Source organism: Emydura macquarii, unplaced genomic scaffold (genome assembly GCF_026122565.2).
Source record: "Emydura macquarii macquarii isolate MOO-44397 ecotype Brisbane River unplaced genomic scaffold, CSIRO-AGI_Emac_v2 contig_1790, whole genome shotgun sequence".
NCBI lineage: Eukaryota > Metazoa > Chordata > Testudines > Chelidae > Emydura > Emydura macquarii.
Genome location: NW_027131927.1, coordinates 15,132,620 through 15,159,553, shown reverse-complemented (window position 1 = coordinate 15,159,553; position 26,934 = coordinate 15,132,620). Strand labels below are relative to the sequence as shown.

General features: G+C 43.8%; 1 protein-coding gene across 1 annotated transcript; it reads left to right on the top strand.

The window, feature by feature from the left end:
- Window positions 1–1,066: 1,066 nt before the first annotated feature.
- On the top strand, window positions 1,067–26,934 carry PPP2CB (protein phosphatase 2 catalytic subunit beta). The gene is made up of 7 exons (XM_067556961.1): window positions 1,067–1,337; window positions 16,319–16,528; window positions 16,766–16,939; window positions 18,142–18,231; window positions 21,553–21,714; window positions 22,659–22,777; window positions 26,223–26,934. Exons 1-7 carry the CDS (start codon window positions 1,236–1,238, stop codon window positions 26,293–26,295), a joined length of 930 nt encoding a protein of 309 aa, XP_067413062.1. The 5' UTR covers window positions 1,067–1,235; the 3' UTR covers window positions 26,296–26,934.

Genomic DNA, 26,934 nt, shown 5'->3' with positions numbered 1-26,934 from the left:
ACAGGGGGCTGGTTCTGAGTGGTGGGAATAATACGGGGGGCTATGTGTACAGGGGGGCTGGAAGTGGCTGTGTGGGAGTGGAGGGGGGCTGGGAATGGCTCTAGGAGGGCTGTGGGGTGGCTTGAGGAGAGGTGTTGTGGGGGGAGTCTGGCAGTGGTGTTGTGTGGAGGTGACGGGTGTGGGAGTAGCTCTGTGGGGAGGGGGTTAAGAGTGGCTTGGGGTGGAATGGGAGTGGCGGTTGGCGGTTCCTCTTTTTTGATCCTCTGTCCAGGTGGATTTTTCAAATAAGAGAAAACAAATGGTATTTTTGCAGAGCAGATGCTGCAGATCAGAGAGAGCCGGCTCTACACCGACTGGTCCCTCTACTGCAACCAAAGCTGATGGATCCTGCCCACCCAGACCCGGGCTTCCAGCCCTAGGGAAGAGGGAGGGGTAAGGAGGCACTGGACAGCTGGCGCAGCATCCTGGGCCTGCCCCACCTGCACTGGGACTAGGACCAACACTGCCCCCCACCTTGAAAGTGAGGTTGCAGGTACCCTCCAGTACACACCTTTCCTGCACCCCCAAATACCCCTCCCCGTACACAAACCCCCAGCACCCCAATACCCCCCAGTACACTCCCCCATATACCTCTCCCAAATACCCCCTCACAGTACACACATCCTTCCAGCACCCCCAACTGTATTCTCCTCTGCCCCCCAAGCAGGCAAGGCTCTTTTTCTGGGAACCTGCGAGATGGCAGCCCTAGGCTGGCAAGGAGCTCAGGATGGCTCGGGGGGAGGCAAGGAGGGGCTGCCTGGGCGCGGCGCTGTGGCCGGGGGCGCCCAGTGATGCTGCGGGGGGGTGTCTCTGAGGGTTCTGGGAGGCGGGAATGGGGCTAGAAGTGGAGGGGCGGCGGAGCAGGGGTCTCTGAGCGCCGGCCGGTCCGGTCCGGTCCGGTCCGGGGGTTGCTACTACAGTTCTGCTCCCCGCCCCGGTCCAGCCCTCCACTGTCCCGCGGACGGAAGCAACAACAAGCGGAGGAGGGGGTGGGGCCGGAAGTGGCGGTGCGGAGAAGGGGGAGGGCAGGGGCCGCGCGGGCGCAGCGTCGGGCCGGCCATCGCCATTCCGCGGCGCGGGGCGGGGGGAGCGGAGCGGCGGGCCTCGCGCGCGCACCCACCCACCCACCGTTGCCCCGTGGCCGTTGGCGGGTCCGGGCGGCGCGCGCGGCGCCGAGCGAGCAGCTCCCTCCCGCCATGGAGGAGAAGGGCTTCGCCAAGGAGCTGGACCAGTGGATCGAGCAGCTCAACGAGTGCAAGCAGCTGAGCGAGAGCCAGGTGCGGAGCCTCTGCGAGAAGGTGAGTGAGCCCGCGCGGACACCGCCGGGGCGGGGGCCGGGGCTCGGAGCTCGTGCCGGGGCGGGGGCCGAGGCCGGGGCTCGGAGCTCGTGCCTGGCCGCAGCGCTCACGCGCGGCTGCTCCCCTGCCGGGCCTGGCTCCCCGCTGGGCCAAGGCCGCACGGGAGCAGTGGCGCCGCGCTCCGCCCGCAGGCCCCGTCAGCCGCGCCCTAGCGCCTTGGCCGGGGCCGGGAGCTGAACCGGTTCTCGCCCTCGATCCGCTAGAGGGCGAGCGGCCGAGGGCCTGCTGGGACGGGCCGGCTGTGACACACACACACACGGCGGGTAGCTGACTGCACGGGAGGGTGTTTCGCTAGAGGCCTAGTCGCAAAATGACACCGCTGCGGGGAGTCGGCGGTCGGATTTGTCTGGGTGTGATGCCGTACAGCCTCCATTAACGCGCGGATGGATAACGCGTGTTTATTTCGGGGGAGGGGGGAGTTAAAATGGAGTGAAGGTGGAGGAGCGGGTGCGTGGCAGTGATTGAAGGAAAAATATGTATCCCGGGGATGTTGCTGTTGTCCCGGTAACCATAGCATTGTAAACCGAGTCCGGCGCCGACACACAATCCGCATCTGATCCGCAAAAGTGGGCCGCGGACCCCCGCAGGTTTGCACGGCTCTAATGATAAACCCAGAATATTCAGCGATCTGATTAACCTTGAACGGGATTCATTTGTTTTAAGGTATGGCAGTGTATAGCTCGGACACCCAGACAGGCTGAGCTCTGGCCTAGTGGTGCAGTACATTAACAGTATCCCTGTCGGAGGCATTTCATGTTTGTAGCCACATACTGCATTAGTTTTAAAGAGAAGTTTGTTTTTTATGTTTTTTTTCCTCCTCGATATGTCACTGTAGGGCACAGTGAAGGTTCTTTGGGGGCCCTAATTATATTTCCAATGTCTTGTGAAAGGGATGGGGGAGCCGAGTCTCTGAATCTCTGCGTCTCTGTGTTTGTGTCTGGCAGCTTGTGTCTCAGGGGAGTCAGGGCAGCAATGCTATTAGAAACCTTTCAGGCACTGACATCTGAGCCAGCAGGTAGCCACGGAAAAGCAGCAACAAATAAACTACCAGTGATAATTTCTAAACACATATCCAGTCCTTCCTACCTGACTGAGTTATAACCAATATTACATTACAACTAGTTATAGAGTATGGGTTGTGGTTTGGTTGGTTGAGTTACCTCTTGCATCCCGGGAGTCCCAATAAGTTTTACCAGCATTATTGCCTGGTTTAGTAGTCCATGTAATCTTAGCAGTTAGGTAAAATTATTAATTATTTATCTTAATTACATTTAATTGCTTCAAATATAGCAAAAGATTTTAATTTTCTATACAGAAAGTTTTGCAGTCTGTTTTGGTTTTTGAATTATTTTGATTTCTCAGAACAAAGATTGACCCATGCTACATTTTTAAAGGGGCTCAGCTTTACTCAATTTAAACACTCAAACTAACACTTATAAATGTTCTGAACATTCATTCTGTACACATCATGCTGTAAATTTGGAGAGGATACACTGTATTTTTCATAAATAAAGGGGTTTAATCCCTGCAAAGGAAAATATCTGATGCAAGGTTAAAGGAAAAGTGTGTTATAAATAAGTATCTTACTAGCAACTATCTTTTAGAAGTGTTTGACACTATTTTTGTATTTTCACTCAGTTAATGGTGTTGATCTGTTTCTCTCAGTCTTTTCCACCTAATGGCTAAGATCATGGCAACTAAATAACATTAAGTCTTGTCTTCACAGAACTTAAGTTTTGTTTCTTCATAGTTTAAATTTGATTGTGGCCAAACTATATAGACTGTACTAATAGGAGAATAAATAGTAGTTGATTTAAAGCACAGATACAGTGATCCCTTTCAGATCCTTCACAGGAATTGGAAACCACCCACTAGCCTATCACGATGATGCTCTAATCATGGTTGAGGCCTGAAGCCTCAGTAATACAAATACTAATTAAAACTCTTTTCAATGCTACTCATGGAAAATGTGCTAAAACCCCTGAGTGAGGCATGTCTGTTTGTCACTAGTGACTGGGAAGTCTCCCTGATTTGTGGGGAGAAGAGAAACAGTACCATAGCTTCTTTAGAATCTAAGGCCTTGCCTACACTAGAAAGTTTTGTCAACAAAAGTTTTGCCAACATACAACCACCACTGTAATTAAATCGCTGTTGTGTGTCTTCATTGTCTCCGTCTGTCAGTGGAAAGCATTCACACTATCAGCTCTTTTGTCAACAAAGGGAGCAGTGCACTATGGGATAGATATTCCACTGTGCAACTGCAGGCAGGGTGCTTTGGGAAGGGTTTGCAATGCCTCATGGGACAGGCAGTGTCACATGATGAAGGTTTCTGAATCCCATCATTCCATGGGCATCCTACTAGTTAGACAGCTGCTTTTAAACTGCCCTGTCAGCCAAGCTGACACCACTGAACACAAATGCAAGAAGCCCACAGAAGAGGTGGGAGAGTGAGTGGGAGTGTGTATGTGTGAGAGAGACAAACAGACACAGACCATGTGTGTTGCAGGACAGCGAGTTTGTCTGCACTTGTCGCTGCCTCTTTAAGTTCAGACAGCAGCAGCTGGAAGCAACCAATCCCGAGGCACATGCTGCTGCAAAGACAGCTCATAGCGGGCATCCCCTGTTCCCCCACCCCACCTCAGTAGAGATGGGTCTGGTACACCCACAGGGGGAGAGGGACACAGCCGCTGCCTCCCTCCCTGGCTCTGCACAGCACAGCAGGAGTTACACCCCGCCCCTGTAGTTTAGGGCAGGCAGGTAGGACTGCATTTGCTGCCTCTGTGGAGTGAGCTCCATGGTGAGTTAACGTGAAAACTACCTGGGACTTTGAAAACGTAGGGGTGGAGGCGGATGGGGCAGCTGAGCTCAAACAGCCTACCAGAACAGCACTCACGATAGCCTCCTGATTATCCCAGAATGCCATTTTCAGTGATATAACCTAAGGGCAGTGTCTACATGCATGCTTTTTTGCAAAAACTTTGCCGAAAAAGACTCTAGGCCTCTCATCGAGGTGGGTTTATTTTGTTGACAAAATGGCAGTTTTATCAACAAAAGAGTTGTTGCAATGTGTACACCAGGACTGTTTTGTTGACAAAAGATGACTTGTCAATAAAACGCTCTAGTGTAGATCAGGCCTAAGCTGCTTCTTTGAGAATCATCTCCCATGGATCCCTCTCACAGTATACATGTGGGTTTGGAACCCTTTGAATCAGTGGTGTCTGTACCTTCATGTTCTTGCACCTAAAGGCATAAAAGGCCAGCATTACCCCAAATGCCTCTTGGTTCCCTGTTACCCAAGGTAGTAAGTGGAAACTTCATGGTATCTGTCCTGCTCCTTAACCTCACAAAGCAAATTTAAATTCTCTTCTTGTTCTTAACCTAGTTTTTTAGTAAGTTTAGATAATAAGTTAATATTTTATCATATCTGCCTAGCTGTAGCAGCCTTTTTAGGTCATTACCAGCCAGTCAGTGCTAAGTTACCTTTCTCTCCTCATAGCAGAATCAAAAGCCTCAGGCTTCAAGCTCTGCTAGCAGGTGATGGTGTTATGTCCATGACAGACAAACCTGATGTGTGTTCTGTCTGGAGGAAATCCACATCCCCAGTTGTATAGAGTATTGGTCCTCTTCAGATTTTGGCAACAGTCCCTGAGACATGGTGGAGCTTTGAGCTGGTGTCTGCAGCGTCTGTGCTAGCATGGGTATCCACATTGATGGTGGTACCAATCATAGCATAAGGGTATCTTCTGGCGATGCCCAGGTGGAGTCCCTTGCGTTGGACTTGGTGCAAGTTCTGATGGAAGGGTACTGAAACACCACCTTAGCACCGGTTGCCTCCCCAGTATGATACTGCAGCATTGTTCCAATAGCTGCCAAAATATCCTGACACCTAGGAGATCTGCACCCTTTTTGATCCAGTATACTTCTCTTCCTCTCCTTCTCCTTCCTACCCGTAGCCAAGTTGTGAGTCCTCCCCAGAACCCTGACCACCTTAACCTTCTCTGGGACAGGAGGATTCAGTATCGTCATTGTGATCATTAGGGGTGGGATCCAAGAGTCTCTCCAAAAATAAATCTGAATGCCTCACATGCACACGATGCCTTTGCACCCACACTCTTCTTCCTGGGCTCCTCCCCCTTCTTAGCTGTATCCTTATGGAATACACTGCGATTGTACCAGACAATGTGGATTCTCCCTGACCAACCACCCAGACAGCAACTCTCCTTGTAGGTCTCTTTTCCAGTCAAGTCTAAACTGGCCAAAGATGTTGAAATGCATGAGGTGGAGGAAAATGTTGAGGACCCCCAAGTTGATTGCATTGATAACGTAGAACCCGCAGCCGGTCTACTTGCCCCTCTCATCATCAGATGGATCAATTACACTATAATCCAGTCTCCCTCCATGCTTTAGCGCGTTCCAAGACTTGCTGAGGAGAACAGCTATCATGTGAAATAGAGAACTGTCATTGCACAGAAGGCACAAACTTTTCAACACAACCAGGCAGGATGGCAGTGCCCTTCCATGAAGAGGCTCTTAAACCAGCAAAGGATCTGATGCTAGCTTTAGTCTCTATCTTCCCTGGCCTGCAAGAGAGATAAGAGGTGCCATGTCCCACATAAGGGTTTTGAGTACATCTACTCTCACTTACACTGTTTGCTCTAGTTGCTGTGTGATACAGGAGAAGTCTAAGTAAATGGGACTTCCAAAGGCTGTGTGCGTATTAAATGGAGGAGGGTGGACAAAGAGACTGGCCCTGTTGGGGAGAAAAGCTTATTCTGCGACTCTCCAAATGTGTATCACCAAATACTAAGCTCTGTTGGTGAAATGATTTCCTTACATGGAATAGGATAACATCTTTTCTCTAGAAGAGCCCACAAGGGGCCAGAGTGGAGATTAGAGACATCATAACTGAAAGACAACTGGGGATGAAGACATGTATTCAGGCAGACCTAGATGCCTCTGGTGGCCACAGCCATCACAGTGCACAGAGCATCCTGGTTACAATCCTTGGGTATATCAAAGCTGATCCAAATGGCCATTAAGGATATTGTTTGCAGAATCTGAGCTCTTCAGCCTGAAAATGGACAAGGCACTCCATACCTTCAGGGATTCCAGTGCCAGCTGTGCTCCTTGGGTCAGCTAATTAAACTGATACAGTGTTTCAAGATCATTGCAGAGAATCAACTTCTCTACCAGCTTCAGAGGTACTCTAAGCCTTCCAAAAAGAAGCCATTCTTTTCCTGCAGACAAAGCTTTTTCTTTTCTACTGACTCTGGCCTCACCAATTCTGTCAACAGAATCTGACACATTCCTTCCTCCCTCCACACCACTCATTTGTAACCACCTTTCCTTCTCACAATTATGGGCTGGAATTGCACTGGATTGGTGAGTCTATAGACTATCAGACATTAGAGAATCTTTCTTTTTCAGTTTTAATTTTGACTATATGTGGGATTATTCAGACTAACTATACATAGTTTTTCCTTTGATTCATGACAGGGAGAAAAGTTTAATGAAACAAGAAAATACCACCAAATAACTTGCACGAAGGCTTGGAAGCTGTTGTAGTGTCTAACGCTACTTGTAACTTCTTGAAATGTAATGAGTTTTAAAAATTGGTGTCACTTTAAAACAAAGATTTGCTCTCATAGTTTTGCACTCTTACTGCTCATCTTCAGTAATGTTGTGCCTAAGTCAAAATGCTGTAATTGTGGCATTATATTTCCACTTTTATACACTGGCATCCCTAAGTAAAGACCAGAATAAGTGACATCATCAAAATTGCCCATGTGATTGACAATGGCCTGTGTGGTCCTAGAGTACGACTAATGTTTCAGTGGTGGAACTCATTGACTTGATTGAGGAAAAGAATGAAGTCTATTTTAAGAACCCCAGCATGGTTGTTAAAGCCTTACACTGTTCATGTCTCTATCTCAGGGACCTCTGCAGTAGTTATCACTTGGGTCAGTAAAACTAGCTGTCTCTACATACTCTGCCAACTCAATGATATCCATCATGGACTTCTGTGTGCTGTACATTCCATCTAGAAAACAGTGGTCTGTGTTGCATTCCAGCCTCTGTACCACTGTGGCAATTCTCTTGTCCATAAAATAGTAACTGGAAAATGGTGAGCCTGATGCTGAAATGTCAGTTTCAGCTCTACAGAATCCAAAATACATTTAATGGTACAAAGGCTTCTCAGTTCCCCATAACATTAAACAACCAATGGTTAGTCCCAGAGTCTTCTCTCTCTTGTAGCTCTATTTGGTGATAGAGGGACATAAAACCTCTTTATGTGGAGCCATTGTCTTCTCATGTACCACCTGAGACTGTACTCTGCTCCCTTTCCATGCAGTTGAATTTGAAAGTTACAAAGCCGAAGCAGCAAACCCTGAATTTTAAGACAAGTGGGCATATTTAAAAGTGTTCACGGTGTCCAGTGTGACAAATGGATTCTAGGTTGCTGAAAGGAACACCTTGAAAAAACCCATAATTTTCTGTGCCAGCAGCAGCCAAAGGTCTGTAGAATAGTTCAGATGGCGCTGTGAAAACCGCAGTATAAATAATTTGGTTAGAGCTGCCTGGACTTTCTTAGAAAACAAACATTGTGTTGTAAGGATAAGCAAACAATTACTTACACACTGTGTTGCCTGGGTAAAATGTAGCATCGTGGACATGGTACATGACACTCAGATGAAGAGCTATATTAATGCCACATTTACTATAGATACCTCACTGTCATTGATACAGCTCTGTAGGGTGAACAAGAGGAAGTTCTTACTTACAAGAGCATTGTGATTCTGAATTAGTTTTAGAATCCTAGAGAACTCAGGAATTTTTTTTATTATTTAGTAGGACTAAGCAAGTCCTCCTTCTGCACCCCCAAAATATATAAAAAGTAGCCCTCGGATTTGGGACAAAAATTAGGACCTAGAATAAATGAGGAAAGCTTTTCTGAAACTTGACAAGTACTGTTATGGCAGAAACACCCTCAGTCAGATAACACCTTTGCCATCTCCTCTGGCCATTTCGATCAACCCATCATCACGTCGCTCCTGTCTGGACTGAGTTTGTCAACTTGTGCTCATCCATGCCCTGGCCTCTAGACATTGGTTGAAGCACAGAAGTACCTTGTTGAATGAGGTAAAGCCATATGGTTGATACACATACAGTACTTCATATAAAAATAATCATGTAATTTAGACAAGTTGTCTAGTTGATGTAGTTTGTGTGATTAGAAAGAGGAGTTGGTGTATAGAGGAAAAAATATCACAATACTGTTAAACTGCCAAACTCTTTATCTAGGACATCTTCCTTCCATCATGGTCCTAAGAATGAGTCTTTATCACAATTTTGTCACAGGTTTAATTCCAAGTGTTATGTGGAGAGGTGGTAGTGACCCCTGTGTTTAAGTTGCCCACCCACATTCCATTGTAAAGAACTATTGAACACTCTCATCATTGCTTTTGGGAGGCCTTTGAAATGCCCCCAAGGTAGAGGAGTGCCTTTTTCTTGTCCCATGAAATTCCATTTGCATTTAGCTCAGTTAAACTGTTAAATTGCTGTTTCCCTTCTCTCATGTGCGCTCCTCAGGAAAACCTCCTAAAATAACTGAAAATTAGATCAATCAAGAGAGAGGCCCGTGCAGTTGCTGCACTGCAAATGCCTGGAAATTACTGAAATAATTGGAGTCCTTCCTACCTCCACCCCCACAAAATCCACTGCATGGCCCCAGTGTTCTGTCCACATGGGTGGACATGGCATGACATGGACATGACATGGGTGAGACTCACATTTCCTGGACGAGGGGAGGAAGAGAACACTACCTTCTCAACTTCGTCCACAGTGTCAGCAGCCCTTTACTTTCCCTCAATCACGGCCACACAGGAATGTGAGGAACTTTTATCTGTGCCTCTTGTGTATCAGCTCCCCAAATCCATTGGCCAGGGCCAACACAGGCACACCCCTCTACGGGTATGTCTGCACTGCTGTCTGAAGTCAATTTACTTTAAATCGACTTTCACCTGCCAAATTTTAGAAGTCACAGGAGCATGATCACACCACGCTCCTTGTGCCAGACTCTTGCGTCCCCATTCACCATGCTTGGGTTGACATTCAAAGCAGTGCACCACGGATAGCTATCCCAAAGTGCAACTAGCTGCAGAGGCTCTTGGGAAGCTTCTTGTCCTCCCATGATGCAACGTGTACCTTCCCCCTACCTTCTTGTCCCAAACAAACTGCAAACACTTTTTCGCACCGTTTTTCTATGCTGTGCGCATGCCGTTGCTAGAAAGACATAGTGCAGAGCTGAGCGGGCTTTATCATTGTGAGCATCACAAATACCTCACGGCTTATCCTTCAAAGGTGAGAGAGGAGCCGCAGCATGGAAAATAGCGATGTTACTGAGGCTGTCCTGCTACAAGCCATAGAGCGGAACAATTCCTGTTTGCTGCAGGCTGTCAAGCATCATCTTCAGCCTGTGGAGCGCTGGTTCTGGTCCCGGGAAACAAGTACAGATTGGTGGGATTACATTGTTATGAAAGTGTGGGATGATGAGCAGTGGCTGCAGAACTTCCGTGTGCGAAAGGCAACTTTCTTTGAACTTTGTGTAGAGTTGTCCGCAGCCCTGAAGCGCATGAATACTCGCTTGAAAGCAGCTCTGACAGTGGAGAAGTGAGTGGCCATCGCTCTGTGGAAACTGGCAACCCCAGACTGCTACCGATCAGTTGGGAATCAATTCGGAGTCGGTAAATCCACCAATGGAGCTGCTATGATGCAAGTGTGCAGGGCCATCAATAGGCTTCTGCTAAGAAGGGTAGTGATTTTGGGAAATGTGCAGGACATAGTGGATGCGTTTGCTACAGTGGGGTTCCCAAACTGGGGCGGGGGGCAATAGATGGCATGCATAACTCTATCCTAGCACCTGACCACCTTGCCACAGAGTACATGAACTGGAAGGATACTTCTCAATGGTGTTGCAGAGCCTTTTGGATCACAGGGGATGTTTCACTGACATCAGTGTGGGGTGGTCTGGAAAGGTGCATGACGCGTGCATCTTTAGGAACTTGGGTCTGTTCAATAAGATGCAGACGGATACTTTCTTCCCTGACCAAAAAATAAACATTGGGGATGTGGAAATGCCAATAGTGATCCTGGGGGATCCTGCCTACCCCTTGCTTCCTTGGCTAATGAAACAGTACACTGGGCACCTGGACAGCGAGAAGGAGCATTTCAATAATTGGCTCAGCAAGTGCAGAATGGTGGTGGAATGTGTATTTGGCCGTTTAAAAGCCAGATGGAGATGTCTGCTTACTAGGCTTGACATCAGTGAAAAGAACATCCCATCAATTATATCTGTGCGTGCCATAATTTGTGTGAAATGAAGGGGGAAAAGTTCCCTCAGCGTTGGGCCGTGGAGGCTGATAGGCCAGCTGCAAATTTTGAGCAGCCAGATTCCAGCACTACGCTCAGAGCCAACTGCTGAGCGCTTCGGCTTTGGGAAGCATTGAAAACCTGGTTTTGCAATGAACTGCAGTAATTTGTCTGTACTGTGCCTTTATTTCCCATCCCATCCCCTACCTTTGCTTCAGCGGCCCCCTCTCCTTCTTTCCCAACCCAAGCTATGAATGAATAAAGACAGATTTTTTAATGCTACAAAGTTTTATTTGTGACCCATTTTAATGGGGGGAAAGGAGGATAACTTAACATTGTAAAGTGTCACTGAGCAAGCAACTGTGGTTGCATGCAATTCTTAAAGGGGCTGTCGTGTCCTTCTGCGTGCCTCCGCCAGGGTGGAGTGCAACACAGACTGAGCAGCGTGCAGTATCCTCCTAGACAGCTGGAGGGTGGAGGCTGATGATAAAGCAGTAGGCAGTGGAGCATTTTGGAGGAGCTGCAGAGGGAGTCTGTCCTGCTGCTCCTCTTCCTGGAGTTCTACCAGACGCCTCAGCATGTTGGACTGATCCCTCATAATATGCAACATCTCCTTTTGCATATCACGCTCTTGCACAGATCTTCTGTATTCCATGTCTAATTTTTCAGACAAGGACATCCTCCAGCTCTGAGCGCTGTGTCAGCAGCTGCGGAGGCATTCATTAGGTCGCTGAACATGTCATCCCATGGTTTTTTTTTCCCACTTTCTAATCTGGAAAAGTCTTTCAGCTGGAGTTTGGCAATGGGGGCCAAAGGCCGAGGTGTCTACTGTAAGATAAGCAAAGCACAAAGTTGCCATTGTTAGCTGACCCAAAGTAGTAAAGGAAATGTTACAATGTAAAAAGTACTCCCCTTCATGTTCACAAGGCTAAGCTAGACGCGCATTCCATTCTGTACACATCAGAAGGGTAGGACTGACGTTACAGACATGGTAAGCAAGGGGCCCTTGCATCTGTTATAGAGAGGCTTCATTAGCACTAAAATCCACACTTGAGCAAGGAGAGGGCTCACCGGGCTCCCCTGTAACATGCCAAAGACCGGTTTGGGAGGAGGTGGGCAGAACAGATTAGAGCATAGTTTCTCAATCTGTGGTACGCATACCCTGGGGGTATGTGAGACGCAGGCAGCTGGTACACAGCGAAAAACCCAGTGAAGAGAGGTGAGCGGCAGCCGCTGACTTCTGGGGAAGCCAAGTGGTAGCTGGAAGGCAGGCAGCCCACAGTGTGATTTGCCCCAGGTCCGCACCCCACTAGGGATGGCCATGGAGAGTGCTGCTATCCACTCTGGTGGGCCACTTGTGCCTGCTCATACCTCACAAGTTCCCGCCTGTGTGAGGCAAACACCACGTGACCCCACCATCAGCCATAGTGATTGGCTGGCATTGACTTTTGCTTCTATGTGGAGAAAGGAGGGGAGAAACAGCAGGGGGTTTTGTGATCTGCCACAGCACTGCAGAACTCAAACTCTCCTGCTTTACGAGAAATACAGTCATCCAGCGGTAAAGGGGAAAAGGATTGTATTTCTCAGAGTGGAAAATTGAGTGTTGGGATACTTATTAAAATTTTCAGAAGATAAAAGGTTGAGAAACACTGGATTAGAGGACACTGTGGGTGACTTGTAGTGGCAGAAAACAGGACAACCAGTGTCCCAACCTTAATGCCCATTGTAATAGTACTAGGAATAGTATTGGGGAGGCACCCAGGGACCCTGTCCATGGCAGAGGAATAAAATGGAGTGACTGTATTGGTCGGGTACTTTAAACTTGTGCCATCTTCCCTAGGTGACTGTGTGATATCAGTCACCTGAGGGTTACGCAGGCGGAAAGGAAAGATTTGCTGCAAGCATTGGGATTCAGGCCTGGCCCTTATGCTGCTATGCTGTGTTCCGCGATGATGCCTGCTCATTTAATAGAGTGGGAAAAAGTATCCTACTGTGGTGGAAGAAATAAGGCTGCCCTCCCCAGAAACCTTCAGCAAAGGTTAACAGATTACCTACATGAAAGTTTCTTTGAGCTATCCACAGAGAAATCTTGGAGCATACCTCTACACATAAATAGTCTGTTCCAGGAGTAACCCTCCACTGAAGTTTGCCACCACACAATAAGACCCTCACCTCAAAAACACAGTCCTTTTAAGAACCTGGACTGGGGACATAACAGCAAAATAAAGATTTGCCCCACATACTCACCAGATGTGCCTTCCCCTGCATCTTGATCAGTCCCGCTGTCTTGTGTGTGGCTGGACTGCTCTGGGGTAACAAACAGGTCCTGGCTCTCTGGGAGAATGGATACCCCCTTTCCTGAACCCTGCTCTCCTCATCCTCTTCGTCCACAGATTCTTCCTCATTCGTCCTGGACTGGGATTCTTCAGTGGTATCGACACTGCATGATGGCACAGTGGTGAGGTCACCACTGCGAATTGCATGCAGCTCCTCCTAAAAGCAGCATGTTTTGGGCAAGGAGCCAGAACAGCTGTTAGCTTCTCTAGTTTTATGATAAGCCTGCCTCAGCTTTTTTATCTTAACGTGGCACTGCTGTGCATCCCTGTTCTGCCCCTTCTCCAACATGCAGCGAGATTTCTTCTTGTATATATCTGTTTCTTTTGTTGGCTTGGAGCTGAGCCAGAACAGACTCTTCACCCCACAACCAGAAGTCTTGGATCTCATCTGTCTAACTCCAAGCTGGAGCGCGTTTGGGCTGTGCAGTTGCCATGAGCAGTTTGGCTACAAAGCTCTCTCCACGCTGTCTGAACTGGAAATGGAAATTCAAAATTTCCCAGGGCTGGAGGGGGAGGAGCTATTCCTGTTCGTGACCACATTACACCAGAATGTGAATGTCCAGAGTGGTCACAACAGGGCATTATGGGATACCTCCCGGAGGCCAGTAGCATCAATTTACGTTGCGCTCTGCCTACACTGATTTAAATGCGACCCATAGAATTCGAATTCAGTGCTATGCCACTTGCAGAAGTGGTTTTATTAGGTCGACTTTTACCGTGCTTCAAATGGACGAAACTTACGTGCCAGTGGAGATGCATACTTTAGGGGGTCAACGTAAGTGGCGTTACGTCGACCTTCATTGCCAGTGTAGACCAGACCTCGGCCTGTGCAGATTCCATTGTCCCTCTGCAAGTTAGCGATAGGCATGCACCAACCTCTGAGCATCTCCCTGGATTGTCTGGCCCGGTCCACTGGATGCTTTCAGCATTCATAGATATGGTGTTTCCAAAGGAACAGTACACCTCAGCTTACTAGTTTTACCTTAGATCATGGCTCTGTTTAAAACAGTACTTAGGTATGTTTATAGTGAAAATAAGCAAAAGTTTGTTGAACAAAGATAAAAGATTCAAATGGTAGGAAGGAGAAGCATTGGAAACACATGGTTTCATATAAAATCATAACACGTTCTAGACCCTAGACTTGTTTAACTGGATTATTTCTTATTTTTTGGAATAACACCCCAAAGTCCTTCCAATATTTTTCAGCCAGGTCTGGCCGTGATCTTTTTTTCATGAAACAAACCTTGCGAGCTTGTCCCCCAGGTAAAGGATACTGTGTATCTCCTTGCAACCCAAGCTGTCTCAAAACAGTCCTTTGATCTTTTTTCATAAACCAGACACTGTCCTGCTGAGTGTTCCTTTCCATAGATTTTTTTTGCAATCTCTTGGTTTTGCAATCTTAATTAGTTGGTGGTTTCATATTCTAATAGATTTACATTGTATCTCTCAGTGCACAGTGACAGGTCAGAGAGAGAATAGTCTACTACGCTGTGCCTGAACAGAACTTATCCGAGGCATGTTACCTCCTAGTGTCCTGCCTCTAACTTCAAGGCTTTGATAGTACAGATGCATAACCTTTAAAATATTATCCATACATACATTTTGCAATGATTATGATGACCAGTGAGCTATTGGCTCTCGGTAGCGACCTTACATGCCACCCTTTGAACTGTTGTGCATAAACTTGACCCAGGGGATCCTAGTAACTCTGTGCCTTCTGCCAGTTGGCACAAAAAGGTTCCTGAATCACACCTTGTTCTGCTGCCAACTAATGTAGTTAGTCCTGTAGCTCACTCAAATGGTAGTGGTCTGTGCTGCAGAGCTGAAGTTTCAGGAGTCAAACCCTATTGATGCATGATGAAGTTGGAGGGTTGTTACAATTGTAAGTAACAAGTTGTCTATATGCTTCTCTTTTTGAAAGAAACCTAGAAGATTGCATATTATCATATAACTGTTTCATACAGAAAGCTACCTTTGAAGTTACTTAGGTTGCAAAATCAAGCACTGAAAAATTAGGATCTGCCACTTTACAGTTGTCTGCACAACTGTAATTTGGTCCCCTTGTGTATATTTATTGTTGTAGTATAGGATTAAAAACTATTGTATTGTAGTCTTCAGTCATATAGTTTGGCGGCGGGCCCCCCCCCCCGGCGCGCGCGCGAAGGATTCTTGCCTCATTCAGTGCACAGGTTGGACACACGAGACAGAATTAAGATTGCATGAATAACCGTAAATCTGGTATTTTGTAACTTTACAATGCATGATGGCAACCTAAACATTTTTGTACATAATAGCTATATAGGTTTCTGAATGTTAGTGCATTTTGGTGTAACTCAGTTGACGAGTAATCTTCCATCAAGGTGCATAGATAAATGATATTTTTTTAAGAACCATTAGCTCTTTCAAAATGACTGCTGCTGTATACTGCACTTAAAAAACATACTGGAGTATTGTTTTCTGTTCTGATTTCCTGCTTTTCAAAAAGGATATTGAAAAATTAGAAAGGATTCAGAGCCACAAGAACAATTTGAGGTCTGGAAAGCCTGCCTTACATTTCAGTGAGACTTAAAGAACTCATTCTTTTTAGCTTTTCCAAGAGATAGTTAAGAGGTGACTTGATCATGGCCTAGAAATAGCTGTTGTGTGGGAAAGCTATGAGATAGCAGCGGGCTTATTAGTCTAGCAGACAAAGGTATAAAAAAAATCCTATGGCTTTAAATTGAAGCTAGAAAAATTCTAACTGGAAGTGAGGTAACACTTAGCTACTAGGAATATGATGGATTCTGAATCACTTAAAATGTTTAAATCAAGATTGGATGATTTTCTGGTCTGAGTTATATAGGAAGTCAGGCTAGATTATCATTGTCCATTCCAGTCTTAAAATTCGTGAACCTGTGAGTATTCTGTCAACACTTTTTGCATTATGTACATATTTCCTTTTGTAGAAAACTGATATGCTCAGAACATTGACAGTGCAATAAAATCCCAATGATCTGATCTGATCTGATTATACAGGGTTTGTCAGCTCTCCCCACAGCAATTTGCAGTATGCATTACATCTCTGCTTATCTCAGAACCTGGCTTTTCACAGTGTCTCAAAACCTATCAGGCTATTGGGATTGTAACATGTAGGTGCTGAAACAACGTATTGACTCGACTTACAAAATATAGTTTATCTTCCCTTTCGCCCTAAATGTCTTCTCTATCTTTTATTAGGCTAAAGAAATACTTACAAAAGAATCAAATGTGCAGGAGGTCCGTTGCCCTGTTACAGTCTGTGGGGATGTCCACGGTCAATTTCATGATCTTATGGAACTCTTCAGAATTGGTGGGAAATCACCAGACACAAATTACCTGTTCATGGGAGACTATGTGGATAGAGGCTATTACTCGGTGGAAACAGTGACTCTTCTTGTAGCACTAAAGGTACTCTTCTTTTTATTTTAAAAAAAGCATTAAAACCCCTTACATTTCAAGAGTTCTGAAACAAATTGAGGGTTGGGTGGATGAGCTGAAATGTATTTGCAGACTCGAAGATTTTGCTTTGTAAAAACATTTGACAAGAAAGAAGCTTAATATTTTTATATGTTCAAAATGGCATGAAGTTAACACTAATCAACAATCTATTGTTTGATGTTATGATTGTTCTCTTTCTATTGCTAGGTTCGTTATCCAGAACGCATTACAATACTGAGAGGAAATCACGAGAGCAGACAAATTACACAAGTGTATGGCTTTTATGATGAATGTCTACGGAAGTATGGAAATGCCAATGTTTGGAAGTATTTCACAGATCTATTTGATTATCTTCCACTCACAGCTCTAGTAGATGGCCAGGTAAGCTTCCCTGTATTATACAGGGAATAATAGGTCTTACTCATAGATTTTAAGGTCAGATAGGAGTACTTTGGTTACTCAAGCTCCTTTTTGGAGTTCTACTTGTGTCATACTTGGCGTATAATACATGTTGGTAACATTAATGAGAATCAGTTCAGACTTACATTCACTGAGGCCTGTCTTTATTATACTTCTTACTCTTATACCTATTACAAATTTTTTAAGGTTTGTTTGTAAGCAGTTTGTTTTCCCTTGTGCTTACAAGTGAGAGTATTACTTTGTTCCTGGTCTCAATTTGCTGTATGCCATTTATAATAATGAATTAACTTCGAAAGATGTCATAAGAAGAGTTCTCGTTGTGGTGAATAGTACAGATGTCCTGGAAGCTGTTGTGCATAGTGGTTTGAAAAAATTAATTGTGGCACGGAGTCTCAGACTTTTACGCAGGACCTGGTGGTTTCTGGCTGCAACCCACCCAGTTTCGGATTTGGAGTCATGACCAAAATAAACCTAGACTGGTTCAAGTGCTCAGTGGGAATTGTGGGGACTTCTGCGAATTGAATTGGGCGCTAGTGTAAGTGCTTCCTTTTCCAAGCTGCCTGTACAGCACTCTGCTTCACTGAAGCACCACTTCAAGATTTGTGGAAATTATCTATGCAATCTTGAAGTTCCACATGCACTGTACCAGAACTGAGTGGTATGTGAGAGTAGGAGGAGAAGATAATTGATGCAACCAGATTAGTTAGTGTGCAACCAGATTAGTTAGTGTGTGCTAGAGCCTGTGGAGGAAGGGCTGCACTTTCCATCCCACCTTGGTTCCTGCTGTCCTAACTGCTGCAGGATTTTACTTTTCTTCCCTAACACACTACCTCAATAGGAAGGAGTCTCCTCCTGGTTTACAGGGAGATTGTACCTTATGTGTTAAGTTCTGTGAGAGGCAAAATATTTCTGAAACAAACGTGGTGAAATATTACCTTACAGATATACCGGTACTGTTGCTTTTGTGATCTTCAAGCACCACTTACAGAATTCTGTGTTTCCATTGGTGGAATTAGCATTTCACTCAGAAAAATTGTGATCTGTGCCATGAGATTTAGAACGATATAAATGTGAACAATGATATGCATAAGCTAGTTAATTTTACTTTTCAAAATGAGGTCTTTTCTCAGTCAAAATCAATGTTATTTTTTATTCTTGGACAGATATTCTGTCTCCATGGGGGTCTCTCTCCATCTATAGATACACTGGATCATATCAGGGCTCTGGATCGTCTACAAGAAGTTCCACATGAGGTAACCTGAGTGGAAATGCACTATTTTACACATATGTTTGAGTATTTTTAGATGCACATTTATCCTCCATTTTGAAATACAGTTTACTAAAGTGAAGTACATGGTGATACAGTAGATTGTTACAATTCTAAGAAAGATACGAATACTGTAGTCTTAAATAAGTAAAATAAAACAAACCAGTATATGTTATGGCAGCAGAATTGGCAAAGAAAGAGGCAGTAGTATTTTCCACACACTTATCTTCTCTGACTTTGAGTACCACCTCATCAGACCCACAATTGATGAAATATTTGGATAGGGAAGTGTGTGTACTGGTTTGCACATCTCATTAACCAAGTTCACACTAACTGTGTGAATAAATGCCACTCCTGCTTAAGTTGCCCTGCTAAATAGGTTACCTGTATTGGAGTGCAATTTACAAGAATTTGGTCACTTCACTTTGCAGCAAGGGCATAATTCTATGAGGAGAAGGAAAGACAAACCAAACAGGAAAGGAGAAAATGCATGCAAAATAGACTGAGGGATAGAAGCAAATCAAAAAGATACTTCTTGAGACTGAAGTGTGAAGAATAGCAGTCTCTTCCAGCATCCATGTGAGGGAAGGAGTGAAGCATACATCTCCTCTCCCAGGAGGAGTGGAAATCTCCAAATGGTATTTATTCAATAAGTACCTGCTTGGTCAAAGAATTCTGATATTTTGAGATTTCATGGCTGTTGGCTTTCCTGTGGAGCTGACATAAAATTGTGGTCCAGTAGCTGAGTTTTCACTGAAAAACAAACCTATGTATCTAGCCTTTATGGTAGCAAAGATGCGCTTAAAAATGTAAATTGTGTAAAAATGCAGTGAAGTCTGCCGACGTCTACAGCCTAAACAATAAGCTGTGAACTGCCCCATACACTTCAGACTTGTTGACTCAGAAAGCAAGGGGCAGTGGTTTTAAATGCAAAAATTAACTATTGATCGTTTTAACGGAAATGTCTAGCTAATGTGCTGATGCTACAATTTCCAGTGTTCTAAATCCTCTTGTTTCCCTAGCAACTTCTACAAAGTGGTTATGCATTGTCAGTACAAAAATCTGCAGCATATTGAAAACCAAAAATAGGGGAAATCATAAAATTAAATATCAGGTGTCAGACTGATTTTTTTTTTCATATTTAATTCAGTAAAAACCTCTACTTTCTGGAGAATTTAGGTTCATTTTACGGCAGAGAACCTGGAGCCTGGCTCAGGCAGATTAGAGAAAATTGAAGAGCTGGGCCAGCTCCAAGGTGAAAGCCACTCTGTTTTCTTCCTGCACCCTCTAAGGGTATGTACACACTGGAATCCAAGACATGCAGTGCGTCTGTGGCTGGCTGGGGTTAGCTGACTTTGGCTTGGGCTTCTGGGCTGTAAAATCACACTGTAGACATTCAGATTTGGGCTCCAGCCCAGGCTCTAGGACCCTCCCGCCCTTGTGGGGTCCTAGATCCTGAACATCTACAGCAATTTTACAGCTCAGCTGACCCAGACCAGCCACAGCTGTGCCGTGGGTCTTTTATTCCAATGTAGACATACCCTAAGTAGCCAGGTGGAGAATGCACTGGACTCTGCACCAGAGCTCTGTCCTTTTCCACTTGTCAATTTGGTTTTCACAGCATTTTCCTCCTGCTTGTAGTTGCCACGAGGTTTGTGCTCTGCCCTACTGTAGCTGAAGCATGCAAGATGTTGGCTGGCATCAGAGATTGGCATTTGGTGGTTTCTGCTTAATTATTTTGTCAGCAGTGGAAGGCTGGAGATGGGACAGGAAGTGATGTCTTCAGGATGGAATATCGAATTCAGGGGGATTGGGCAGGCTACTCTATTTTTCAGACAGTCTGCCAGCTTTTCTTCTTTGAAGAGGACTCTGATAAGTTCCTTTAGTAGTGGACATAGTTCCCCAGTGGCTTTCACTAGCCTGGAGGGGCACAGCTCTGCCTCAGAGCTTGTGGCTCTAATTCTTTTTCACAGCTTCTTGAGCTTCTGCAAGTGTAATGGGACCAAACTTTGTCAGGAGTAGCTGCCTAGTGAGGAATGAAATTTCTTGGCTAGCATCATACATACACACTTGCTCTTTTGTCAGTAAACTACACTGACTAATGCATAGACTAGTTAACTGACTGAAGTAGTAGATGCGACTAATATAAACCACTTAAATGACAGAATGACTTCAGTTTGGGAATGGATTTCTGGTTGCTTCTGCTGAGATATGGGAATTGCCACAATAGGACTGGAGATTAGTTTGGGGGAACTAGACTCTCATCATTGGATGCTTTAACCACAACAAATCCTGCATCTTGGCAGGGGGTTAGACTAGATGATCATTGCAGTCCCTTCTAACCTTCTTATTATTTATGCCTACATCAATATAATTTTTATAAATTTTATTTTCTCATCCATGATGTGGTCAAATAGTCTCTATTTTCAAAAAGACTATTAAGCTATTGATCATGAACAAATATGCAGTGTCTGTCAGTGGTCAGACATGTTGAAGGAGAGAGGAAGGAATTGGGAAGGAATCATTTCAGTTTCAAGCTCCCAAAGGGTTTTTACAGTGTGCCAATTCTTGTGATTTTTACCATAAGTCTCATGATATTTGATGTTTCACTTAAAGCTCAATCTCCTAACAAGAAGATTACATGAGAATCTCAGCTTTCACTTAGAAAAATGTTTCTAGTCCTCCTGGTTGTGGAGAAAAGCTTGAAAACTTGATGTGAGTTGTTTAAAAAAAAAATTTCATGATATTTAAGCCAGTGTCATGATTTTTGGAGACTGATTCATGATCTATGAACATTTGGGATTGTCAATATTGTATAGTTCCAGAGGGGTAGCTGTGTTAGTCTGTATACAGCAAAAACAACGAGATTTCTGTGGCACTTTAAAGACCAACAAATTTAATATTTGTAGACATAAGCTTTCGAGAGACTTCAGCTCTCTTCTTCAGATGCAGTAATACAGAAAATAGGTAACACAGAGGCATCTTATATATTCTGTATTACTGCATCTGAAGAAGAGAGCTGAAGTCTCTCGAAAGCTTATGTCTACAAATATTAAATTTGTTAGTCTTTAAAGTGCCACAGAACTCTCAATATTGTATGTTAGTGAGTACATTTTTTAAGATTATGAAATACTATACCACTATACTATACACACTGACAGTGTGTATTTAAAAATATATAGAATATTCAGCATATAATCAGAGAATGAGGGGTTGGAAATGTGTTTATTGTAAATAAAATGCCTTTCAAAGTAGACTTTTTAAAAAATACTTTGCTTCTAACTAAAACCTCTGCTTTCCTTGCTAGGGCCCAATGTGTGATCTTTTATGGTCAGATCCAGATGATCGTGGAGGCTGGGGTATTTCTCCACGTGGTGCTGGCTACACATTTGGACAGGATATTTCTGAAACATTTAACCATGCCAATGGTCTTACACTGGTCTCCCGTGCTCACCAACTTGTGATGGAGGTACCGTGAGCGTAGTCTGTTATGATAGCCTACCATAGATTAAGTGATACAAATACCAAAGACGACCTAACTTCTTATAAAGGCAAGGTTGTCCATTGTTTACAGGCTTACATACAGTGGTATTTACATTCTATATCCCAAGAGGCTTTTAATTATGTGTAATAGGCCTGAAAAGTAATCCTGTACACTTGTCATTTTAGCTGAATTGGTGAGAGAATACTTTTTTTCTTTAGTGTGAGTTACTCAAAGGGAATAAAGATGGCTCATGCTAAGGACTGGTTACAAAAGTATAGTAGTCTACTTGCACACTGACAATCTTTTCCTCTACTAATGTGTTAAGTAGGCTATCCTGTAACATGTAGCAGTCAGTTGCAACAGGGATTAAACCATCCAGCTGGTATAGATAGAACATACCAGGATAGCCTTACTAGAAAAATGCCAGGTGGGTCAATGGAGCACTTTTATTTTTAAATCAGTTAAAGTAGATCCTTTATAGCTTATGCTGTACATACAAATATAGAGAGTATGTAAGCTAATCAGTTCAAACTTCAGTACTCAGAATTTAAAAAAGGCTAAACATTTCTATTTAAAAACATCTAGGTATGTCTAGGGTACTGCTCTCTGGAATTTGCAAACAAAAATACTAATAAACATGCAAGTTACCCCTGGTTTAAATTACCAATAATCATGGTCATTTATAACCTGTTCTGTGACCTTAAAAAGTTTGCTGTCTGCTCAGTGTTCACTTCTCATTTTGAAATAGCTGCTAAAAAGAAATAATTATTTGAAGCTTGAGATCACTGCAAAAGGGAAATACTAACAAAGAATAAAGAAAGCTGCCCTATTAAATGCTCATAACCCATTTAAGCTTTTAAAAGGAGCTTTCAGACTTGTTGATGTGTGCTAAGGGTTTTAACTGAGAATTTAATTCTTTTACATCGCAGGGTTACAACTGGTGTCATGATCGAAATGTGGTTACCATTTTCAGTGCACCCAATTACTGTTATCGCTGTGGGAACCAGGCTGCTATCATGGAACTAGATGACACTTTAAAATATTCCTTGTGAGTAATTTATCTTGTTTCAAGTGTCTTTCCTTTCAGAAGGGAAGAGATGCAGATCTTAGAACTAATGATGATACTCTTACTCTAATGAATCAAGAGTGTGATGCAGAAATGGAAATAGAAGTTTTGAAAGATTCTCTTATGTGATACTTAGTTGATGAAGGAGTTTACAAGGGTTGTTTTAGTAGGCATGGACCTTTGAGGAACATGGAAATGAGACTGGAGTCTCCATAAGAATTGCCACAAACTTTTCTTTTTCCCCATCTCTGGAGTTCCGTGGTGCAGCCTTTCCTTAGTGACAGGGGATCCCTTCAGAAAGGAGAAGCAATTCTTCTGTCAGAGTTTGAGTACATGGCCTTCATATCATCCCTATCTGTAGAGACAAGCTCTAAATTATTTCAAAAGCAAGTAGTAGTAGAAAAATATAAATATCAATAATATAAGAAGAAAAATCACACTTTGACATACTTCAGGACTTCATTTTGAAATGTTAACAGCTGATATTCGAGTGGCCTCTGGATGTTCTCACTTGTGGAATCTTGGCACCTGTGCCATAAGCTTCTGGAACCTTCTGGAAAGCTGTGTCCGTTGGGGCTACTTGCCCCTCCCATCCCTGTACCAGTGGTATTAAAAAAAAAAGGGGGGGGGGGGGAAGAAGATCCTAGTCACCTTTCAGTTCCTTCTAACTGCCAAAGTTGCAGCAAGCTGAGATTGTGCAATGTCCTTGATGTTACCCTTGGTGTTTTTTTTTCCTTCTGTCCTTTGAGGACTAATTTGTTTATAGTTTGTAAGGTTTATTGACAGAGAAGGCAAGTAAACAGCAGTGGCAAACAGGAGTTTCATTGTGTTTGGAGGTAGAGTAGTGTAGTTGGTCCCTCTGTTTCTCTGTGAAGGTTGTGTGGCTGGGATGTGGGCCCTGAACAGGCCAGGTGAGAAGTCTGTTTGTGGCTGGGACCCGTGGGTCTTTGATCAGCTATGATGTTGAAAGTCTTTCAGTGGGTTAATCCTTTCCTGTTTAGCAGGAGGATGGAGCTGAGCAGTGAGGCTTAGTCTGTCAGTTGCCTGGTGAACAGGAGTGGCAAATGGGGGGTGGTTGGACAGAGTTTTTAGGTACAGTTCTACACACAGTGCCCTGATGGCCAGTGATAGTGACCTGCAAGGGATGTGCCATGTTTTCTTTCCTGCCAGAAGTGACTTCCTGAGTCTGAAGTGTAAGGGTGGCTGTGCTGGAAGAAAAGATGCTTGGTTTGGCAAGACAAATACAGTCACTACAGTATGTTAGAGAGGCTGAGGACTTCTTGGACAGCCAGATTCAGGAAGCATCGCCATCCTCAGATTCAAGAAAGAAAAGAACTGGTTAACCAAGGAATCCGAGAGAGGAAACTAGAAGCTTGGCACTTTTTAAGCACCAAGAAAACCCAGTGGTATTCTACACAGCTGGAAGCAAACGAGCATGGGAATGCTGTGACTTTGAGAGAAGACCAGGAAGAATTCCACACAACTAGAAGTATCCTCCTCCTTTGAGTGATTGCACACATGCATTCTGCTCTTGGTGTGCGCGTAGCGCGTGCACGCTTGCCAGAAATTTTTCTCTCAGTGGTACCTGTCGGGGCGGTTTGAGCACCCTCTGCTGCCACGCACCTCTGGCCTCAGTATAAAGGGCCCAGATGATCCTAAGCCCCCCTAAGTTCCTTCTTACCACCCATGAAGGTTGCTGGAATGGCTTTCCTTACTTTTGTAAGTACTCTCAATGGATTGTATTCGCTCATATTTTACTGTAAGTAGTTTAGTGTCAATAAGGTTATTGCTGTTAACTAGTTAGGTTTTACCCCATCTGAGGGTTTCATTTGATTCCCGATGCCGAGGGTTGCCTTGGTCACCAAGCTTCAAGCTGTGCCTATAAGGCTATGCCCATGAGCAACCCATATTCAGGTTGCTTGAAGTGTCTTGGGGAAATGCTCATTGGAGAGCATTGCCAAAACTGCAGGGACTTTAAGTCTCACATGAGGAAAGATCATGAATCCAGGCTAAAGTTTCTTGAGACCTCCATCTGAGCCAGGTGCTTCAGCATCAGTAAGGAGTGCACTTCTACCATGCCTGGGTCCTGGTATCATTCACAATTCCCTGTACCTAAGAAGCAGAATGCTGAAAGGGGGAGATCTTCACTGAAGTCTGCTAGGTATGGGGTTAACAGGTCTAAGTCTAAGCACTCCTCTGCTTGTGGACTCCAGTGCCTAGCAAGTTCCATCGAGTCTGGAGCCAGAATGAGCTCCTTCCATATCCATGGCACAATATTGTACCAACAACTATCTCAAAAAGATGAAGTTCTACGTGGTAACTTCCTCATTCCCTCTCTGGACCTGGAGACTGGTACTACCCTTGAATTAAGAGATGCCTTCTTTCATGGGGCTCAATTTGGTATGTAGGCTCCTTGTCAAATTGGTTTTCCATGGTCTATCCCCATTTAGTCCTCTGTGGTACCTCTTGCTTGTCTGCTTCTCCAAATCCAGTTCATGCTTTCATTGTTCTCTCTGGTGCTTTTTGCTTCATTGAATCATACTTTAAGGCCCCTTCTATTGGTGAGAGACAAAAGCTTTCAAGCCACACAGAGCTTTTCTTCAGGTCATCATAAGAAGAGCTCTGTATGTGTCTCTCTCACCAACAGAAGGTGGTTCAATACAAGATATTACCTCACACATATTGAGGGCATTTAAGAGACTTTGTAAAAATACTTCATTTATTAATATATTATATAATGTTGAAGTAAGTTTTTTTAGACTTCTCTTCTAAGGGAGATGGGGGAGCAGGAGAGCCGTGATGGATAAAAGTATTCAAAAATGTTATACTGAACTTGATATATTGTTTAATATTAAGCTGCATATTTGTGTTGTGCAATTGTTACACAACACATATATTCCTAATTACATTTTAGTGGTGCAACTCCTTATTCTGGTACTTAGTTGCAGAGCTTTCTGTGTAAACGTGAGCATGTTAAATATTACTCCAAAATGTATTTAGCTAATTCCTAGTACTTTTGAACCTTACTACATCTAGGAAGTAAAGATGGGTGCATTGTATTGCTGACATTAGGTTGTGTAATGAGAAATGGGTTGCTTTTGATAAGAAAATAAATGGAGAATTCTGCTCAGAGGGCTTTCACTGAGACTAGAGATGGGCTTCTGAAGTGTTCAACAAACAGTAGCCAGTGATGATCTTTATTTGACGTAATCACCTATGCCAGTTGATAAGAGTTTGCCTCCCATAAAATGATATATATTAGGGATGCTTTTTCTAGACTTACATTGATATTCTAAAGTGCATTGGGTAGAGAGAGGTGGTGGTAAGTTATAGCCTAGCAGTGGGGAAAATGTCTTGAATTTGTATTTAAAAATTCATTAAACATTAATCGTAGTGGCAAAAAATTAATTTGTTCCTTTTACTACAGCCTGCAGTTTGACCCTGCACCTCGTCGTGGAGAGCCTCATGTTACCCGTCGTACCCCAGACTACTTTCTATAAACATCTCCTAACACTGGCCTTAGTAGGATGACGTACACTTTGCATTTTAAAAAAGCAACAATAATTTACACATTTCTCTAACAAATTGGGATCTGTCTTGGCCTAAAACCCCCATCATGGACCAAAATGTGCCATACTGAGGATGATGAGCATTTAGCACAATTTGAGACTGAATTCAGTACAACAATATATATCTTATAACAATCAGTCCAACAGTCAGTTTGCCTGCTGTATTTGTAGTAATCGTTTTCTTCTGGACTGTTCAAAGAGAAAAGGTAATTCTAACACTTTCAACTCCTTTTATGCTTATTTGTAAATTTTAGTTGTAGTGTTTAACTGGTATTAATTAGAGTTTGGAATTTATTTTTAAGGAAAATACACAACTAACTTCTCTCTCAACCCATCACCCTTTATTTTATTGAAATGTATGATTAACTTAACTGGAGAATGGAAATAGTTCCTATTGAGAGAATATTGTCATAACATTTAAAAAGCTTTCCCTTTTTTAGTTAAATTACTGTTCTGTGTTGATCCTATCTTTTTTTCTGTATATTTGTCATGAAAGTGCTTGCATCTTATCTGGTGTATTTGAACAAATAAACTTGCAATTGTAAACCAAAACAGATGGCTATTCTAAAA

Coding starts and splice junctions, on each gene's coding strand:
- PPP2CB (XM_067556961.1), top strand. CDS start 1,236: ATGGAGGAGAAGGGCTTCGCCAAGGAGCTGGACCAGTGGATCGAGCAG. Junction 16,940..18,141: donor CAGCTCTAGTAGATGGCCAG/GTAAGCTTCCCT, acceptor ATTCTTGGACAG/ATATTCTGTCTCCATGGGGG. Junction 22,778..26,222: donor GACACTTTAAAATATTCCTT/GTGAGTAATTTA, acceptor CTTTTACTACAG/CCTGCAGTTTGACCCTGCAC.